The sequence below is a fragment of the Eptesicus fuscus genome, chromosome 13 (genome assembly GCF_027574615.1).
Source record: "Eptesicus fuscus isolate TK198812 chromosome 13, DD_ASM_mEF_20220401, whole genome shotgun sequence".
Lineage (NCBI taxonomy): Eukaryota > Metazoa > Chordata > Mammalia > Chiroptera > Vespertilionidae > Eptesicus > Eptesicus fuscus.
The window spans coordinates 53,393,799-53,408,117 of record NC_072485.1 but is presented as its reverse complement, the minus strand read 5'-3'; the positions used below and the strand labels follow the sequence as shown (position 1 = coordinate 53,408,117).

At 57.8% G+C, this 14,319-nt stretch overlaps 1 protein-coding gene across 1 annotated transcript in view; it reads left to right on the top strand.

The window, feature by feature from the left end:
• Positions 1-13,250, top strand: part of PLEKHA7 (pleckstrin homology domain containing A7) — a 206,336-nt gene extending 193,086 nt beyond the window's left edge. The window contains exons 21-28 of the mRNA XM_054725413.1: positions 1,655-1,843; positions 1,941-2,058; positions 3,936-4,039; positions 4,621-4,821; positions 7,656-7,814; positions 10,233-10,366; positions 11,544-11,689; positions 13,146-13,250. Coding sequence (XP_054581388.1) covers positions 1,655-1,843; positions 1,941-2,058; positions 3,936-4,039; positions 4,621-4,821; positions 7,656-7,814; positions 10,233-10,366; positions 11,544-11,689; positions 13,146-13,246 — 1,152 coding nt within the window. The 3' untranslated portion in view covers positions 13,247-13,250. The remainder of the gene's footprint in view (positions 1-1,654; positions 1,844-1,940; positions 2,059-3,935; positions 4,040-4,620; positions 4,822-7,655; positions 7,815-10,232; positions 10,367-11,543; positions 11,690-13,145) is intronic.
• The last annotated feature ends 1,069 nt before the right edge of the window (positions 13,251-14,319 follow it).

The window sequence follows — 14,319 nt, the reverse complement described above, 5'->3', positions numbered from 1 at the left end:
GCAACCAGCTCTGACTAGGCACTCAGAGGCCCATCTTCCCAGCGTGGCCCTCTGTGGCTCGGGGGCAGGGCTTTTCCAGTTGGGTCAGCATCACAGCCAATGGGGGTCTTCTCTCCCCTCCTCTAGGATTGCATGTGTGTTCACCATAGTTTTTATTGTTTGCTCTTTTTATATTTATATTTGTGAAATAATGACAACCTGAAGTTGACGTAAAACATGAATATATAATTTAACATATTAATAAAGAGACCACCCGTGTTATACCAACACCCAGACTAAGAAATAGAGCTTTGCAGCGACCAGAGCCCTCAGGCCTGTGGCTTCCTTCCCAGTGCAGGGCCCCTTCTGCCGGAGGTGGCCACTAGCTTGACATTTGGGATAATCTCCTTGCCTTTTTTTTTAGTTTTTCTACCTACGTTTGCATCTCTAAATACCTTAATTTTGCCTGTACTTATTCTTTCGTATCTCGCATCTTTTCTTCAACATTATACTTGTGTGATTCATCCCCATTATTGCATGTAGCTATGGTTCTTTTATTTTTATTTGGCTTCGTTTCTTGAATTTAATGTCACTTACCTCTTTATTAGATAATCCTCTTGAAGGGTACAAAATCAAAAGATATGAAACAATATATAATAAAGTGCCTCCCTCTACCCTCTGCCTCCAGACATTCTATTGCCTTCTGTCAAGGGCAATCAATGTTCTGTGTTTATCATTCTGGGGAGCTTTTTAGAAACTGGTGATTCTGAGACCTTTGTCAGGGTTGGAAACCGGGTTGCTCAGACAGCCTGTGGGGAGAACATTCACACGGTGATGAAATGTGTTGCATACGAAGAATTCCGCTAACCCTTTGCAAGGCAAGCTTGCAGCGCCCTTTCCCGAACTCTGCAAAATTCTGGAACACAAAGCAAAATTAGACTAAGGAAGCGGGAGTTTGGGAGGAACGGGTCTCAGTGGTCGTGTGTCCCAGGAGTAGGTGTCCCTGGCAGTTGGGAGCTAGGCTATTGATCCATTGAGAAGCCACAGCCCTCAGAGTGTCCTGGGCCAGGCGGAGGGGGGGGGAGGGGGGGGGGTGTCAAGGGAAATAGTGACATTCTTCATCCCAGAGTGGGCTGCGGGGCAGGCAGCGAGTCACCCGTTCTGACCGCCTGTTCAGCCGCCAGCTCAGGAAGGAGGAAATGTTTTGTGACCGTTCGCATTTCTGATAGAGAGGGCAAGAGGAGGTAGTCTGTCCTTGCTCAGCGCTCCACCTGCTGAGGGGTCCTGAGACCAGGCAGGAGCCGTGCGCTCAGCCTAAGCACCTTGGAGGGGGCTGACGTGGGGGCGGGGGGGCTGTCACAGACTTACCAGGTTGCCAGCCTGCTCCCCCTATGGTGCATTCCAGGCGAGTAGAGGCCTGAGTTCTGGATTTGGGGACGCAGTATCGGCAACTCTTGGAAAAACGGAAAACGTGACTCAAAGGGAAGAAAGGATTTGGAGCCAGGGTGTCACCTTCTTCATGGCTCTGCCAGGGGGAATGGTGGCACCTCTGGGCTGAAGTGGCCGTGCTCTTCAGGCCTGGGGGGGCCTGTTCCAGCATTGGGGCCACCTCTGGGGTGGGGCCACCGGGCCTCCTCCCTCCAGCTCCCTCTCACTGGGCGCTTTCCCTGAGCAGGAAGACGAGGCACCTCCCAGGCCCCCGCTCCCTGAGCTCTACAGCCCGGAGGACCAGCCCCCGGCCGTGCCGCCTCTGCCCAGGGAGGCCACCGTCATCCGGCACACTTCCGTGCGGGGCCTCAAGCGGCAGTCGGACGAGAGGAAGCGAGATCGGGAGCAGGGGCAGTGTGTGAACGGGGACTCGAGGGTGAGCGGAGAGCACCCTGGGGCTGCCCACTGAGGGCGGGGAGAGGGAAGGTGGTGTGACGCTGGGCAGGTATGACCGCCTCGGACTCTGCTCGCAGGTGGAGCTCCGGTCCTACGTTAGTGAGCCCGAGCTGTCGACTTTCGGCGGGGACGTGGCTCAGCCTCCCCTGGGGCCCGTGGGCTCTGAGAGCAGGTACCAGACGCTGCCCAGCAGAGGTAAGTCACCCCTCTCCACGGAGGCTTCTGGGAACCCCAGCTCTGCCCATCACTGCCCCCCAACCCTCACCCGGAACCTCGCACCCTTCTGCCTGCAGCTTTGGGCCTTGGGCCCCAGCTGCCACGGGTCCTGGGCTTCGGGGAGGGCCTGTCCTTCCTTTCTCCAGCCCACATGCTGGTTCCTTTTCTCTATTACATCTGTTCCTGGGCATAACGCTGACAGCAATTGCTGTAACGCTCGGCACTGTGTCGTGTTAAGCACTTTGCAATCACTTAGTTAATATTCATAATCTACGAGGGAAGTACTATTATTATCTCCATTTTAGAGATAAGAAAGCTAGGGCTCAGAGAAATTAACTTGCTAATTAGCTAGAGCGATGGAGCCGGATTCCAGCCCAGTGATGTGGCTGCAGCGTAGGCTGGGAGAGCGGTAACCCAGGGCCGTGAGAGGGCTATGTCCTCTTCGGTGTCACTCTAGGGCTCAGTGAATCCTTTCTTTAAACAAACACACTGTTCTCTTCCATTGGGTCTTCTTCTCACTGTCCTTCCCTATCCCCCTCCCTTCAAGATGGGGATGGGAACAGACTTAGGCCCGTAGGCTCACCAGCAGCTCATTTTCCCCAAAGCCAGACCCTCTTCCTCAGAATTCTCCATCCAGGGAGGCCTCCTGGCCCGTGCTCCCGCCTCTGTTCCTCCTGTCTGCTTCCCCCCTGGGCCAGGTGGACGGACACATAGCTGGGCTCTGGCCCGTGTGGGGTTATGTGACTCCCACCTCACCACGCTGCCTGGGCTGGCTGTGGCCTGTGCTTGCTGTGGCCTGTGCTTGCTGTGGCCTGTGCTTGCTGTGGCCTGAGCTTGCTGTGGCCTGAGCTTGCTGTGGCCTGGGCAGGTCCCTGCTGAGTTGGGGCCATGGCTGCCCTTGGCGCTGTGCCCGGAGGCCTTGCAGCCTTCATTCATTATGGCCTGGAGGTGTTTTCTCAGTGGCCGTATTGGTGACATTGTGGGCAGGACAGTTTTTTGCTGCTTGGGAGTCTCTGGACATTGTAGGACATCCATCACGCTCTTTCCCACGTGCGGTGTGCCGGTGGCGTCCTCCGTCAGGGTGTCGAGGACCACCCCCGATAAGAATCATGGCTCGTGGAGAAAGCACAGGCGTGGCAGCAGCCGGCCAGGGTGAGATGACTCCTCAGAGCCATAGGACCCAGACACAGGAAGCACATGGCAGTGAGGCCCCTGCCATGTGCCTTGGACAAATCTCTCAACCCCTGTGAGCCTTAGATCGGCAGCTCTGCCATGGCCAAGTAATGCTTACTTTGTAGGGCCAGAGGGAGTGCCTGACAGAGTAAGTGCTCGGTAAACGTTTGGTGCCTTCTTCTATCCCTTCATGCGTTTGCTCGTTCAGTCGGTCAACCAGGCATTGTTGAATTTGCAGTCTCGTTAGGCAGGTATGTGGGCACTCTCTGTGGTCGGTAACCAGTGAATACACTGAGGGGTCTTGGGAATAGTTGATCCTGCCTCGGCATTTCAGGGGCCTGCACACAGGAGGCTATCGGAACTGGGTCGAGTTCAGCAGCAGGAAGGGGTGAAGGAATACCCACCTCTCCATCCTTTCCATCTTCTGCGTGTGCGGGAAGACTAGGGTCGTCCACGGATCTCTAGGGGCACTGTCCCCCGTTGGGGACAGAGCGCACCCCTGGGCTGGCCCCTCATCCTCCACCTGGGGCCTTGCTCGTCCAGGCCCTGGGCAGGAAGAAGAGCGGGTTGTTGGCTGAGCCCCCGTGGTCCCTTCACGTCAGTGGGAGGCGACTGGGGAGGGGCTGGTGGCCTGGCCACCCCCCCCCCCACCAATACACCTGCCGTTCTCTTTCCTCACTAAGGGCTCTCGGGGTCCACATCAAGGCTCCAGCAGTCGTCCACCATTGCGCCCTACGTCACCCTCCGGAGGGGTCCGAATGCCGAAAGCAGCAAGCTGACCTTCCCTGTGAGTGGCCTTGAGAAGTTTCCGAGGAGCTCGCTGCTCCCTCACGCACAGAGGGACGGGCTCCACGGTGGACGGTGACTGCGATCCTGTGAGGCCCGGGATGGTCTCTGAGGTCGTCTCAGCTCCTCCTGAGCTCAGGGTCCCTGTCACCATGTGCTCAGAGATGTCTCCCCCACAGTCCACCAAGGGGGCATCACGCTGCCCTTCCTGTTTCCTGAGGACACCCCCACCTTTCTCCCCAGCCTCTCAGGCTCAAAGGAGGGCGCCCAGGAAGTCTGCACCCTGAGTTCTGACCCCACCACGTGCCGCCTGTGTGCCTGACTGGACAGGCCTGGGCCTCAGTGTCCGCATCTGCAGAATGGGCTGCTGCCCAGGAAGCCCGAGGGGCCGGGGGCGTCGTGCCTAGGAGTATGCTTAGAGACAGTGGTTCTCCACGGCCGAGAGGAGCCCAACTAGATAAGCGTGTGTTTGTGTGTGAGAGAGAGAGAGACAGACGGACACAGAACGGGAGTGAAGCCGCCGTGTGGCTGCCCTGTGTGTTCCCAGCCCAGCTGCCCTGTCTCTCGCCTCTTCCTCCTCAGAGACCCAAGAGTGCCTTGGAGCGTCTGTACTCAGGGGACCACCAGCGGGGCAAGATGAGTGCGGAGGAGCAGCTGGAGCGCATGAAGCGGCACCAGAAGGCCCTGGTCCGGGAGCGCAAGAAGACGCTGAGCCAAGGAGAGAGGACGAGCCTGCCCTCGTCTCGCTACCTCAGCCACCCGCTCCCTGGAGATCTTGGCTCAGTATGTTAGGAGGGTCCAGGCAGGTGGGGCCGGGACAGGGAGCAGAGCTTCCCCGAGTCCCCCGCACGCAAGCACGTCACACCCCAGGGAGAGTGGGCCGGTGACCCAGAGGATTCCGAGAGCACCTCTCGGGGCTGTTGTGTTCACAACGCTGGGACACGGGTGTGGCCGGGCCAAGAGGGTGATGGGGAAGCAGAGCTGGAGTGAGGATGTCACGGTGGAGCTTGACCGAGAGAGGCCTTTGTGGGCATCGGGAGTCTCGTAATCAAGGACTTGGGAATAGGTACTTGGTTTGAGGATTCAAGGAGTGGAGGAGGTAGATGGGGAGACGCTTTGAGGAGGAGGAGCACAAGCCCGCCAGCCTCCCAAACTCCCACGCGGGTGCCCTATGGGGCAGCTGAGCGCAGGGTCACGTCCCCCAACCCAGGGCTGTGGTCTCCTGCTGCTTGTGGTGCTCGCAGGCCCGCGGTGCCCTGAGGAGCCGGGGAGTGTGTGCTGCCCCTGGTGGTGCTTCCCGGTACTGCATCCCACCCACAGCCGCCTTAGGTCCCTTTTGGATACATCCCATTTGACTTTTTCCTGTTTGAAATCAAGTGTTTCCCTAGACCTCTAGCCTGGCTGTCCTTTCCCTAATTCATTGCACAAGCTCTTTTGCTTTTAGCGTTGCCGCTCGCTCATTGCCTCTCTAATCCTGCCTGATTGTGTTTACAGAAGCTTCTCATTTGCATCGAACAGTCTCTAACTGGCCTGTGCTCTTTGTTACCAGGCTTATAATAGCAGCTCTTGTCTCCATAGCCTAGCGAGCACTCCCATGTGGGACTCACCTTTCCGCTGCCCCCTCCGTGCAGGCCTGCTGACTCGCCATTAATTCACCCGCCCCAGAAGCTGCCCTGCGAGACTTGAGCCGCCCTGCCGCCCGCGGGCCGCGGTCACTGGCAGAGGTCTGGGCATTATGAACTTAACCAAAGTCCGTGTCTCTCATCCGGTCAGTGGACACGGACCTCAGAGATTGTACATTTGAATAAATCCTATCACGTCTAAGTTGGTTTGCTTTTAATTCCTTCAGTCCCATGGCACAATTTCTAACGGAAAGCTTTTTTTGTGTGTGTTTTTAGTACTTAATAACTGGAACAGATAGCGAGCTCTAGTCTGTTCTGTATTTAGAGGGTCCCCCTGCAGCTGTTAGCTCAGACACCAAAGGGGTAAGTCCCAGGACAACTCACCTCCCGAAAAGCTGCAAAGCCAGTAACTTTTAAACTTTACAAGCCAATGTCATGTGGGGGGAACACTGACCTTTTACAAACTAATGTCTCCAATGTAGGAAGGTTATCTAAAAATCGTAACTTGAATACCTTGTAGTTTTTCTCTTAAGAAAAAAGAAAGGACTTGTGTAAGTCTCTGTGTCGACGCCAATAAACGTGTTGCTAATGATGATGGATGGATCGGCGTGGTTCTTCCCCAGGACACGCCGCAGGGCCTAGTGGCCTTTCTCTGTTTGTGGAAACAATCAGGCCGGGTTTACATGAGGACTTCTCTCTCTGTCCGGGGCACACGGGAGCCTGTAAAGAAATGTGCTTTTGTTTCGTTTGTGAATCATTAAATTAATTTTTTTCCATCCCTGACATGTCAACTGCCTAATCCTTTCATACTGTGATTGGAAACCTGAGAGCGATTCTATTGGCTTGGCAGCCGTATTGAGAGCTTGTGCATGAATGGGTGAAATGTGCTGATCCTGGCTGTGGGTTTGGGGCTTTGGGGGGCACTTGAAGCGTCCTCAAAGACAATCCTGACCACGGGGGGCTCGGTGAGGCGGGTGGTGTGGGAGGGAGGAGATGACCTGGGATGGAGAAGCATCTGTTCGGTTTCTGCTCGAGAGAAGGGAGGCGTGGAGCCTGTTCCCTCCTCTCAAAACCTGCTCAGCGTCCAAGGCCTGGGGGGATGCGGGCCACACAGGGCTGCCTCCACGGCACACCGTTGTGCTTGGATCTTTAAACGGCCAGTTTGGTTTTCCCTCTGTGAGGAGACACTTGGTAAAAGGTCGATAGCGCGGAACAGCCTGGAAAAGGTTGCATTTGATTTAGCGTTTCGGTTTTACATGTTTTTTGTTTCTTTTCTAAGTTAAAGGAAACTTTTGCCCCACATAGATGCCTTGATACACAGCAGTTTATCTGCCTCGCTGGTCCCAAGCTGCTCCCGCTTGGACCTCCCCAGCCCCGCTGTGGGTGCTGAAGGCCCAGCCCTAAAGGTATCCTGTTGAGAATCCCCCTTACAGAGGTTCGTAGCTATTCCTCTTGCTCACCAGGGCCTCAAAGGGCTTGTTTCTTCCATTATTGCTGAGCTGGGACGGATGGCTCCTGCACCCGAATGTTCCCCCGATCGTGGGGCAGCAGGAGAGGCAAATCCCTTCTCCAGAATTCTCCCAGGTTGTGTAGGTGTCACCCTCTTGGACCTGGGAGCCCCCTGTATCCCTGGGGACCATGTGAGTCTAAAGTCATGGGTCTTGGACCTGTGCCCTGGGGATCATGTTTGAACCCTCGGGGGGACTAGAACAGAAAGAAATCAGCAGTCTGGAGTCAGGCCATCTAAAAGGGGCAGAGGCCCCATTCTCCACTCCTCGGAGAGGTACAGCACACATCAGGGATGCCCCGTGTCGTAAAACGGCTGCCTTCTTTAGAGATGAGGTTGAGGTCCAGGGTCACATAGCTCCACCCGATTGGATCACAGGTGCAGCTTCCCAAGGACCCCAGGGCCTGCAAGACCGTTCAGAAGGGGACCGGCTGGCTCCTGCAGCCATCAGGGAGCGACTACACGTAACCCTCTTGTTCTGTTGCCAGTGGAAGCGCGAGCAGGACTTTGACCTGCAGTTGCTGGACCGCGCCGTGCAAGGGGAGAGGAAGGACGAGGAGGAGAATGGCTGGTTGAAAGTGCAGGCCGTGCCTGTCACTGAGTTGGACCTGGAGCCGCAAGACTATGACTTGGACATCAGCAGAGAGGTGAGGGCAGGGGCTTCCTTCATGCTCCCCCAGGAGGCACGGCCCTCAGGCTCCCAGCCTGACCCACCCTCCCAGGGTGTTGTCCTCAAGTGGGGATAAGGCTCAGCTTCCGTGTGGCCCAGGAGACAAGATGGATAGCAGCTTGAGGCAATAAAAGGAGCCCAGTGTTTTGACGCAGGTTCAGATCTCTGTCTCTCTGTAGTTTGGGGCAAGTCATGTACCTTCTCTGTGCCTCGGTTTCCTCAGTGGTGACGTGGTGGGTTGTGATGAGGATTAGCGGATTCCATGTGCGGCCTGGAGGCTTAGCAGTGATCAGAAAGGCCATGAGCACCAGGCCCGGCACAGCGCAGGCATGGAGTGAGGTAGTTATTGTTAGGAGATGTTCCTTGCAAAACCCAGCGTTGGCCTTGCCACTGGCCTCTCAGGCCGACTTGGGCAATCAGGTTTGAGGAAGATGGGGGCGGGTTTGAAAAGCACAGGTGGCATTTCCAGCCAAGGCAGAAGCTAGACCTGCATATAGTTCTGGTTTGAATTCCTTTGGCGCCCTCTGGTGGCCCCAATGCATCATGACCGGCAGGCCTGGGAAACCAAGTAACATCCCGGGTGGGGATGACATACAGATTCGGAATGTCTCTACCCAGAAGAGAAAGGGAATCAGAGGGTGACAGATGCAGTCCTCAAGACAGAGGGCGGTCTCCGGTGACCTCTCTTGTGTCATCTGTAAGCTCTTTAGGGCAGATGCTAATGGCTGTTGGGTTCACTTTTGCCCCCGAACTCCGGGCCAGCACATGATGGTGCTCTGTAACCCTTTGCTGAATGAGGACTCTGTTGAATGAAACACAGGGGCCCACAGATACCCCAGAAACATTAGTATGAGGACTAGCCAGCCCTGACGCTGCATGAGGAAATGCGCTCACCACACGAAGGGTAGGCTTAGCAGTGTGGGGGGCAAACGGACGCCCCGGAGGATGAGTTCTGGGGTCAGCTGGAGCGCCAGGGGTTAAACAGCCGAAGGTCAGTGCTTTCCCAGGTTCACAAAAGAAGCTTCTGCACGCGGCCGGGCAGTGAAAGTGCGTTCTGTGGTGTCCTCGTTGCCTGCCAGCCAGGGGAGACAGACCTTCCTTATCTCTAACCTAAATCCCTCCGCTCAATGTAATCTACTTCCTTCCTCCGGATCTGCCCCCGTTGGAAGCCACAGAGAAGAGCTTATTTCTTGCCACCTTTCCCCAGAAGGAAAGGGCAGCCCGGGTTTAAATTCAAGTCCAGATTTGCCCTGGGATTGGATTTAGCTTGTTTTTAGGAGCTTCAGCCAACCCCACTCTTTTTTTAATCTAAGAAGACACATTTTTATTTATTGTTAACAATAGATATTTTACAGCCGGACACGGACACACAGACTAAAACAGCAGGGCTCCCACGCGCAGCCCGAGCCACGCTGAAGGCTCTCAGCACCAGTTAGTGCTCTGGCAGCAGCTGTGCTGTCGCTCTCAGGTGCTGCTGTAGTTCAGGGAGGGAACCTTCCCCGGGGTGTGCACCACCGGCCTTGAGCGGTCTCCGCCCCAGCGAGACGGTCCAAGCTGAGGCTGCTCCTGGGTTCGCGTGAAAGGCTGGTGGGCAGGGGTCGGGCCGTTTTCCTCTAGAAGGAAGCAGACAAGCACGGCTGCCTCCTGTCTAGCTCAGAGGAGCTTTCGTAGGGACGGAAAGCACTATCGCCACACAGCCATCCCTCCATCCACACACCTACTCACCCTCCCATCCACCCACCCAGCCATCCCTCCATCTGCACCCCTACTCACCCTCCCATCCACCCACCCAGCCATCCCTCCATCTGCACCCCTACTCACCCTCCCATCCACCCACCCACCAGCCATCCCTCCATCCACACACCTACTCACCCTCCCATCCACCCACCCACCCACCAGCCATCCCTCCATCCACACACCTACTCACCCTCCCCTCCACCCACTCCCCCATCCACCAGCCATCCGAGGAGTATTTGCTGAGGGGCGACTAAGCGCCAGGTCCTTGCTGGGACAGCAAGAGGTTGGAACGGGCAGGGTCGGAGGGCTTCTCGAGGTGTGGGTGGAACGAGGAGGCAGGGTCAGTGGAGTGAAGAAAGAGCGTCCCAGCCGAGGATGGCCATTTCTGTCCTGAGGGCTTCTAGTCCAGTTGTTCTGCCTTGCCGCCCCTGCAGTAGGAGGTTTTTTGGTGGAGTAGAAAGAACATGGTTTCTGGAGTCAAACCTGGCTTCCGATCCTGACTCCATAGTAGGCTGACATTGGGATCTTAGCAAGCTAACCTCTGTGGGCAACGCATGCTTCCTTGTGGTGAGGGACAGGGTGTGGGCGTGGGTCCTGAATGCAAATATCTGAAGGCCCCCCCCACCCCTGCTCCATGGCCTCCTGGTCCTCTCCTCAGCTGTCCAAACCAGAGAAGGTCTCCATCCCGGAGCGTTACGTGGATCTGGATCCTGAGGAGCCGCCCAGCCTGGAGGAGCTGCAGGCCCGGTATCGCAAAGCCGAGAAGATCCGCAGCATCCTCACCCGGTCCAGGTCAGCCCTCCCGCTGCCCGCGTCCTGACCCATCCCATGGTGTCTCAGTGGAGTGGGCCTGGGCCAGGCCGGCTAGGGTGCGTGTTTCGCCAGCTTCCTCCCCGCTGGCAAGGGCTGGCTGGCGCTCAGTGCGTCCCCAGCACCTCATCGAGGAGCTGGCCTGGGCCACCTGGGCAGTCCGGAAACAGAAGGCCTCCCCTGCGTCCCGTGACCCTGGCTCGTGTGGGGAGCGGAGCCAGGCATGGCGGTGACGTGGACACAGTTGGAGCTCCAGCATTGGGGCCCATGTACCCTCACGCAGACCCATAGACCAGAGCCAGGCACCCTGTTCCCTCGGCCTCCATAAACCTCGCGTTGCGGGCCTCCCTGTCGGAGCTAAGGTAGCCTTTGCACATCTGGCTTTAGCAGGAGCCTGGAGCTGGGGCTCTGATCTTGAGTTCTGTGACCCCCCAACGGAAGAGCGAAGCTGTGATTTGGGGGTGTTTGCGGAGGAGCACGCGCACCTTTGTCTAGAGAGAAAGTCTACGTTTTTTGTTTGTTTGTTTGTTCTTAAATATGTTTTTATTGAGTTCAGAGAGGAAGGGAGAGGGAGGAGAGAGAGAGAGAGAGAAACATCAATGATGAGAGAGAATCATTCGCCGAAACCGGTTTGGCTCAGTGGATAGAGCGTTGGCCTGCGGACACAAGGGTCCCAGGTTCGAATCCGGTCAAGGGCATGTACCCTAGTTGCGGGCACATCCCCAGTAGGGGGTGTGCAGGAGGCAGCTGATCGATGTTTCTCTCCTATCGATGTTTCTAGCTCTCTATCCTTCTCTCTTCCTCTCTGTAAAAAATCAATTATATATATATATATATATATATATATATATGTATGTATATAAAATAAATAAATAAATAAAGAGAGAGAGAGAGAATCATTCATTGGCTGCCTCCTGCATGTCCCCCACTGGGGATCGAGCCCACAACCTGGGCATGTGCCCTGACCAGGAATCGAACCAAGACCTCCTGGTTCAGAGGTTGAAGCTCAACCACTGAGCCACGCCGGCTGGGCCAAAGTGCACTGCTTTTATCAATGCCCCCTACAAGGATGGGGGCCCCAGGCTAGGAGCCCCCCTCCCCCAGAGGCAGACGGTTGGGGTGGCGAGGGCCCACCGCCTGCTCTCTGGCCGTCCCGCAGCATGTGCAACCTGCAGCCCGCCCCGGGCCAGGACCGGAGGAACAGCGTGGCCGACCTGGACTCGCAGATGCAGGAGCAGGAGCGCATCATCAACATCTCCTACGCCCTGGCCTCCGAGGCCTCCCAGCGCAGCAAGCAGGTGGCAGGTGAGGCCCTGGAACCCGGGTCCCGCTCGCTGCCCCCTGGAACGCGGGGCCAGTCGGGGAGTCTCCGTGGAAAACCAGTGTCAGGCAGGGTGGTTGGGGGCCAGTGGTGTGTTCTCCTGCCCCAAGATGACGTGGGGCAGGCTGAGCATTGGGGGGTTGGAGCTCAGGAGTGTCAGGCAGGAGGCCCCAGAGAGGGGGGCCATCGCTCATTCTTAGATGTGGGGGTGAGGGGGTCCTGCTGTTCAGCTTTCCCGGGGACTGTGGGTTAAGAACAGGTGTTTCGGGGCCCTGAGCCCAGGGCCCGAGGCTGAGCTTTCTGGCCTCATGAAGAAGGGGACAGGAAAGCTGAGGGTGCTTGGACGTCCTGCTGGGGCAAGGCACCATGGGGCCCTCTGGTCGTCCCTGGGACCCCTGCTTTGGTCCCCAAATCAAAGCCACCATTCACTTTAGAGTGACCTGTGCCTGAAAGCAGGACTCGGGAAGTGGGACTTTGGGGGCCAATGGGGGGAAAAGGGCACCATGGGACGGGAGGGTGGGTGCACACCTGTGCCTGCCAGTGTGTGCGTGTGTAAAGGCTCCCTCAGCCGGAAAGGGACCCCTGGCTCCTGGCCCGGCCCCCTCCCCGCTCCCTGTGCACTTTCTCCCACATGTGGCGGGCGGTGCCCTTGGCAGCTGTGCTCGGCCTTCTGGGGAGAGGGCGGTCACAGCCGACGTAGTGCACGGTCCCCGCCAGGCCTCCCGCCCCGGCCAAGGGTCTGGAAGTGGCCCAGGGAGGGGCCTGCAGGGCCCTGAGCTCACAGGCCCTGGGGGGTCTGGTCTGGGAGCAGAGCCCTCCTGGTGCCTGGAGAAGCCATGGGAGTGACCGGGGCAAGCAGAGGGCCAAGATCTCATGGAAGCCGTTCTCTGTCCCCGCGGAATCCCTGCTGCCCTGACTCCATCCGGGGACATACTGGGTGGCTGAGAGGTGGTCGGTGTGGCTTTCTGGGAGGGGGGACAGCAGGTGGCTCACCCAGAGCCTCCTCCTCGTGATCCTGGGGGCTCCCTCTGGCCCCCCTCAGCCATTCTGAGCTCCTCCCGTGTCGAGGGTCCCGGCCGGGATACTCTCCTCCAGCCTGTGCTTGCTCTGTGGATCGACCCCCTCCCCCGCCCCCCGCTTCCTTACCACCCGAGGCCCCAGAGCTAACACCTGCTCACTCAGGGCCCCCTCACCTCCCCGCTGAGTGGCCGCCTTTGCCGCAGCCTTTCCTCCCTCTTGCTCCCTCTCCCCATCCCAGAGACGTATCCGGATCCGCAGGTCAATCCCAGCCAGGCCCCGTGGATGTGGCCCCCTGAGCCCAGGCCATTCATGGTGGGCGGTGAGGCCTGCGCCCCCCCAGCCCTGCCGAGCGGGGCGTCTGTGCTGCTGCGGGAGCAGACGAGGAGCCTAACGCACCGCTTAATTCCTGTGCCCGTCTAGCGCAGCAGCTGGCCCTCCTCCCGCCTAAAGGCCCCCTGTCCTCCAGGACGGTGCCACCCTACCCCCCCCTAAGCAGCGGACTTCACTACACCTTTGTCTAACACCTTCCAAGTAAGAGCCTCGCCCGCCCGGCGTGCCCCTCGCCTAGTGCTGAGCATGCCCGCCCCTCACCCTGCTGCTGAGATGATTGCTGTGCGCCTGCTGCTTCCTTCCTTTGGCAAAGCGGCCGCTGGGGAGGCCGCCCTGGACGGGTAGGCCGGGGGGGGGGGGGGACTGATGGTTTTGGGAAACTCCATCCTCAGTGGCTCCCATACAACAGGGACTGTAAGATCCAAGGCCCTGACGCTTAGAAATCTCAAGAGCTCACCCGCAGGCTGGAGAACGCCCCACGGGGCCAGTGCAGGCCGCTGGGCTGGCCGGAGGAGGGGGAGGCTGCAAAGGAAGTCAGATCTGGCCGAACTGGAGTGATGGGAAAGTCCAGTTTACAGATGAGGAAACTGAGGCCCCGGGAACGGACGAGGGCTCCCTCCGTGCCACACAGAATTGGCGGCTGAGCCAAGCCTTCGGTCACTTGAGCACTTTGGGATGGAGAGAAGGCAGCTCCCGGGAGGCTGCCCAGGGCCGGGGGAAATGGGCCGCGGCCATTCAGAAGGCTCCGCACCAGTGCTTTGAGCCCTCCCCGTGGGAACACTTCGTGATGAGCCGCACGGTGGGGGGGGGGAGGGGGTACGGGTAGGGAAGGAGCCCAGGACCGTGGGTGGAGGGCCCGCGTCTGGTCCAATCTTGTGAGTTGCTTCCCAGCCCAGTGGCCTCAGCTGGTCACGGAGGGGTCAGAGCAAACGTCTCGGCAGTCCTTCCCCTGCCACCCTCTTGTAGGGTTTTCCCCTCTTTCCTTTTTATGTCCTTATGGTTAACACTGTTGAGTACCTACTCTGCTCCAGGCATTGTAAGCATCTTCTTTTTTTTTTTTTTTTTAAATATATTTTATTGATTTTTTACAGAGAGGAAGAGAGAGGGATAGAGAGTTATAAACATCGATGAGAGAGAAACATCGATCAGCTGCCTCTTGCACACCCCCTACTGGGGATGTGCCCGCAACCAAGGTACATGCCCTTGACCGGAATCGAACCTGGGACCCTTCAGTCCGCAGGCCGATGCTCTATCCTCTGAGCCA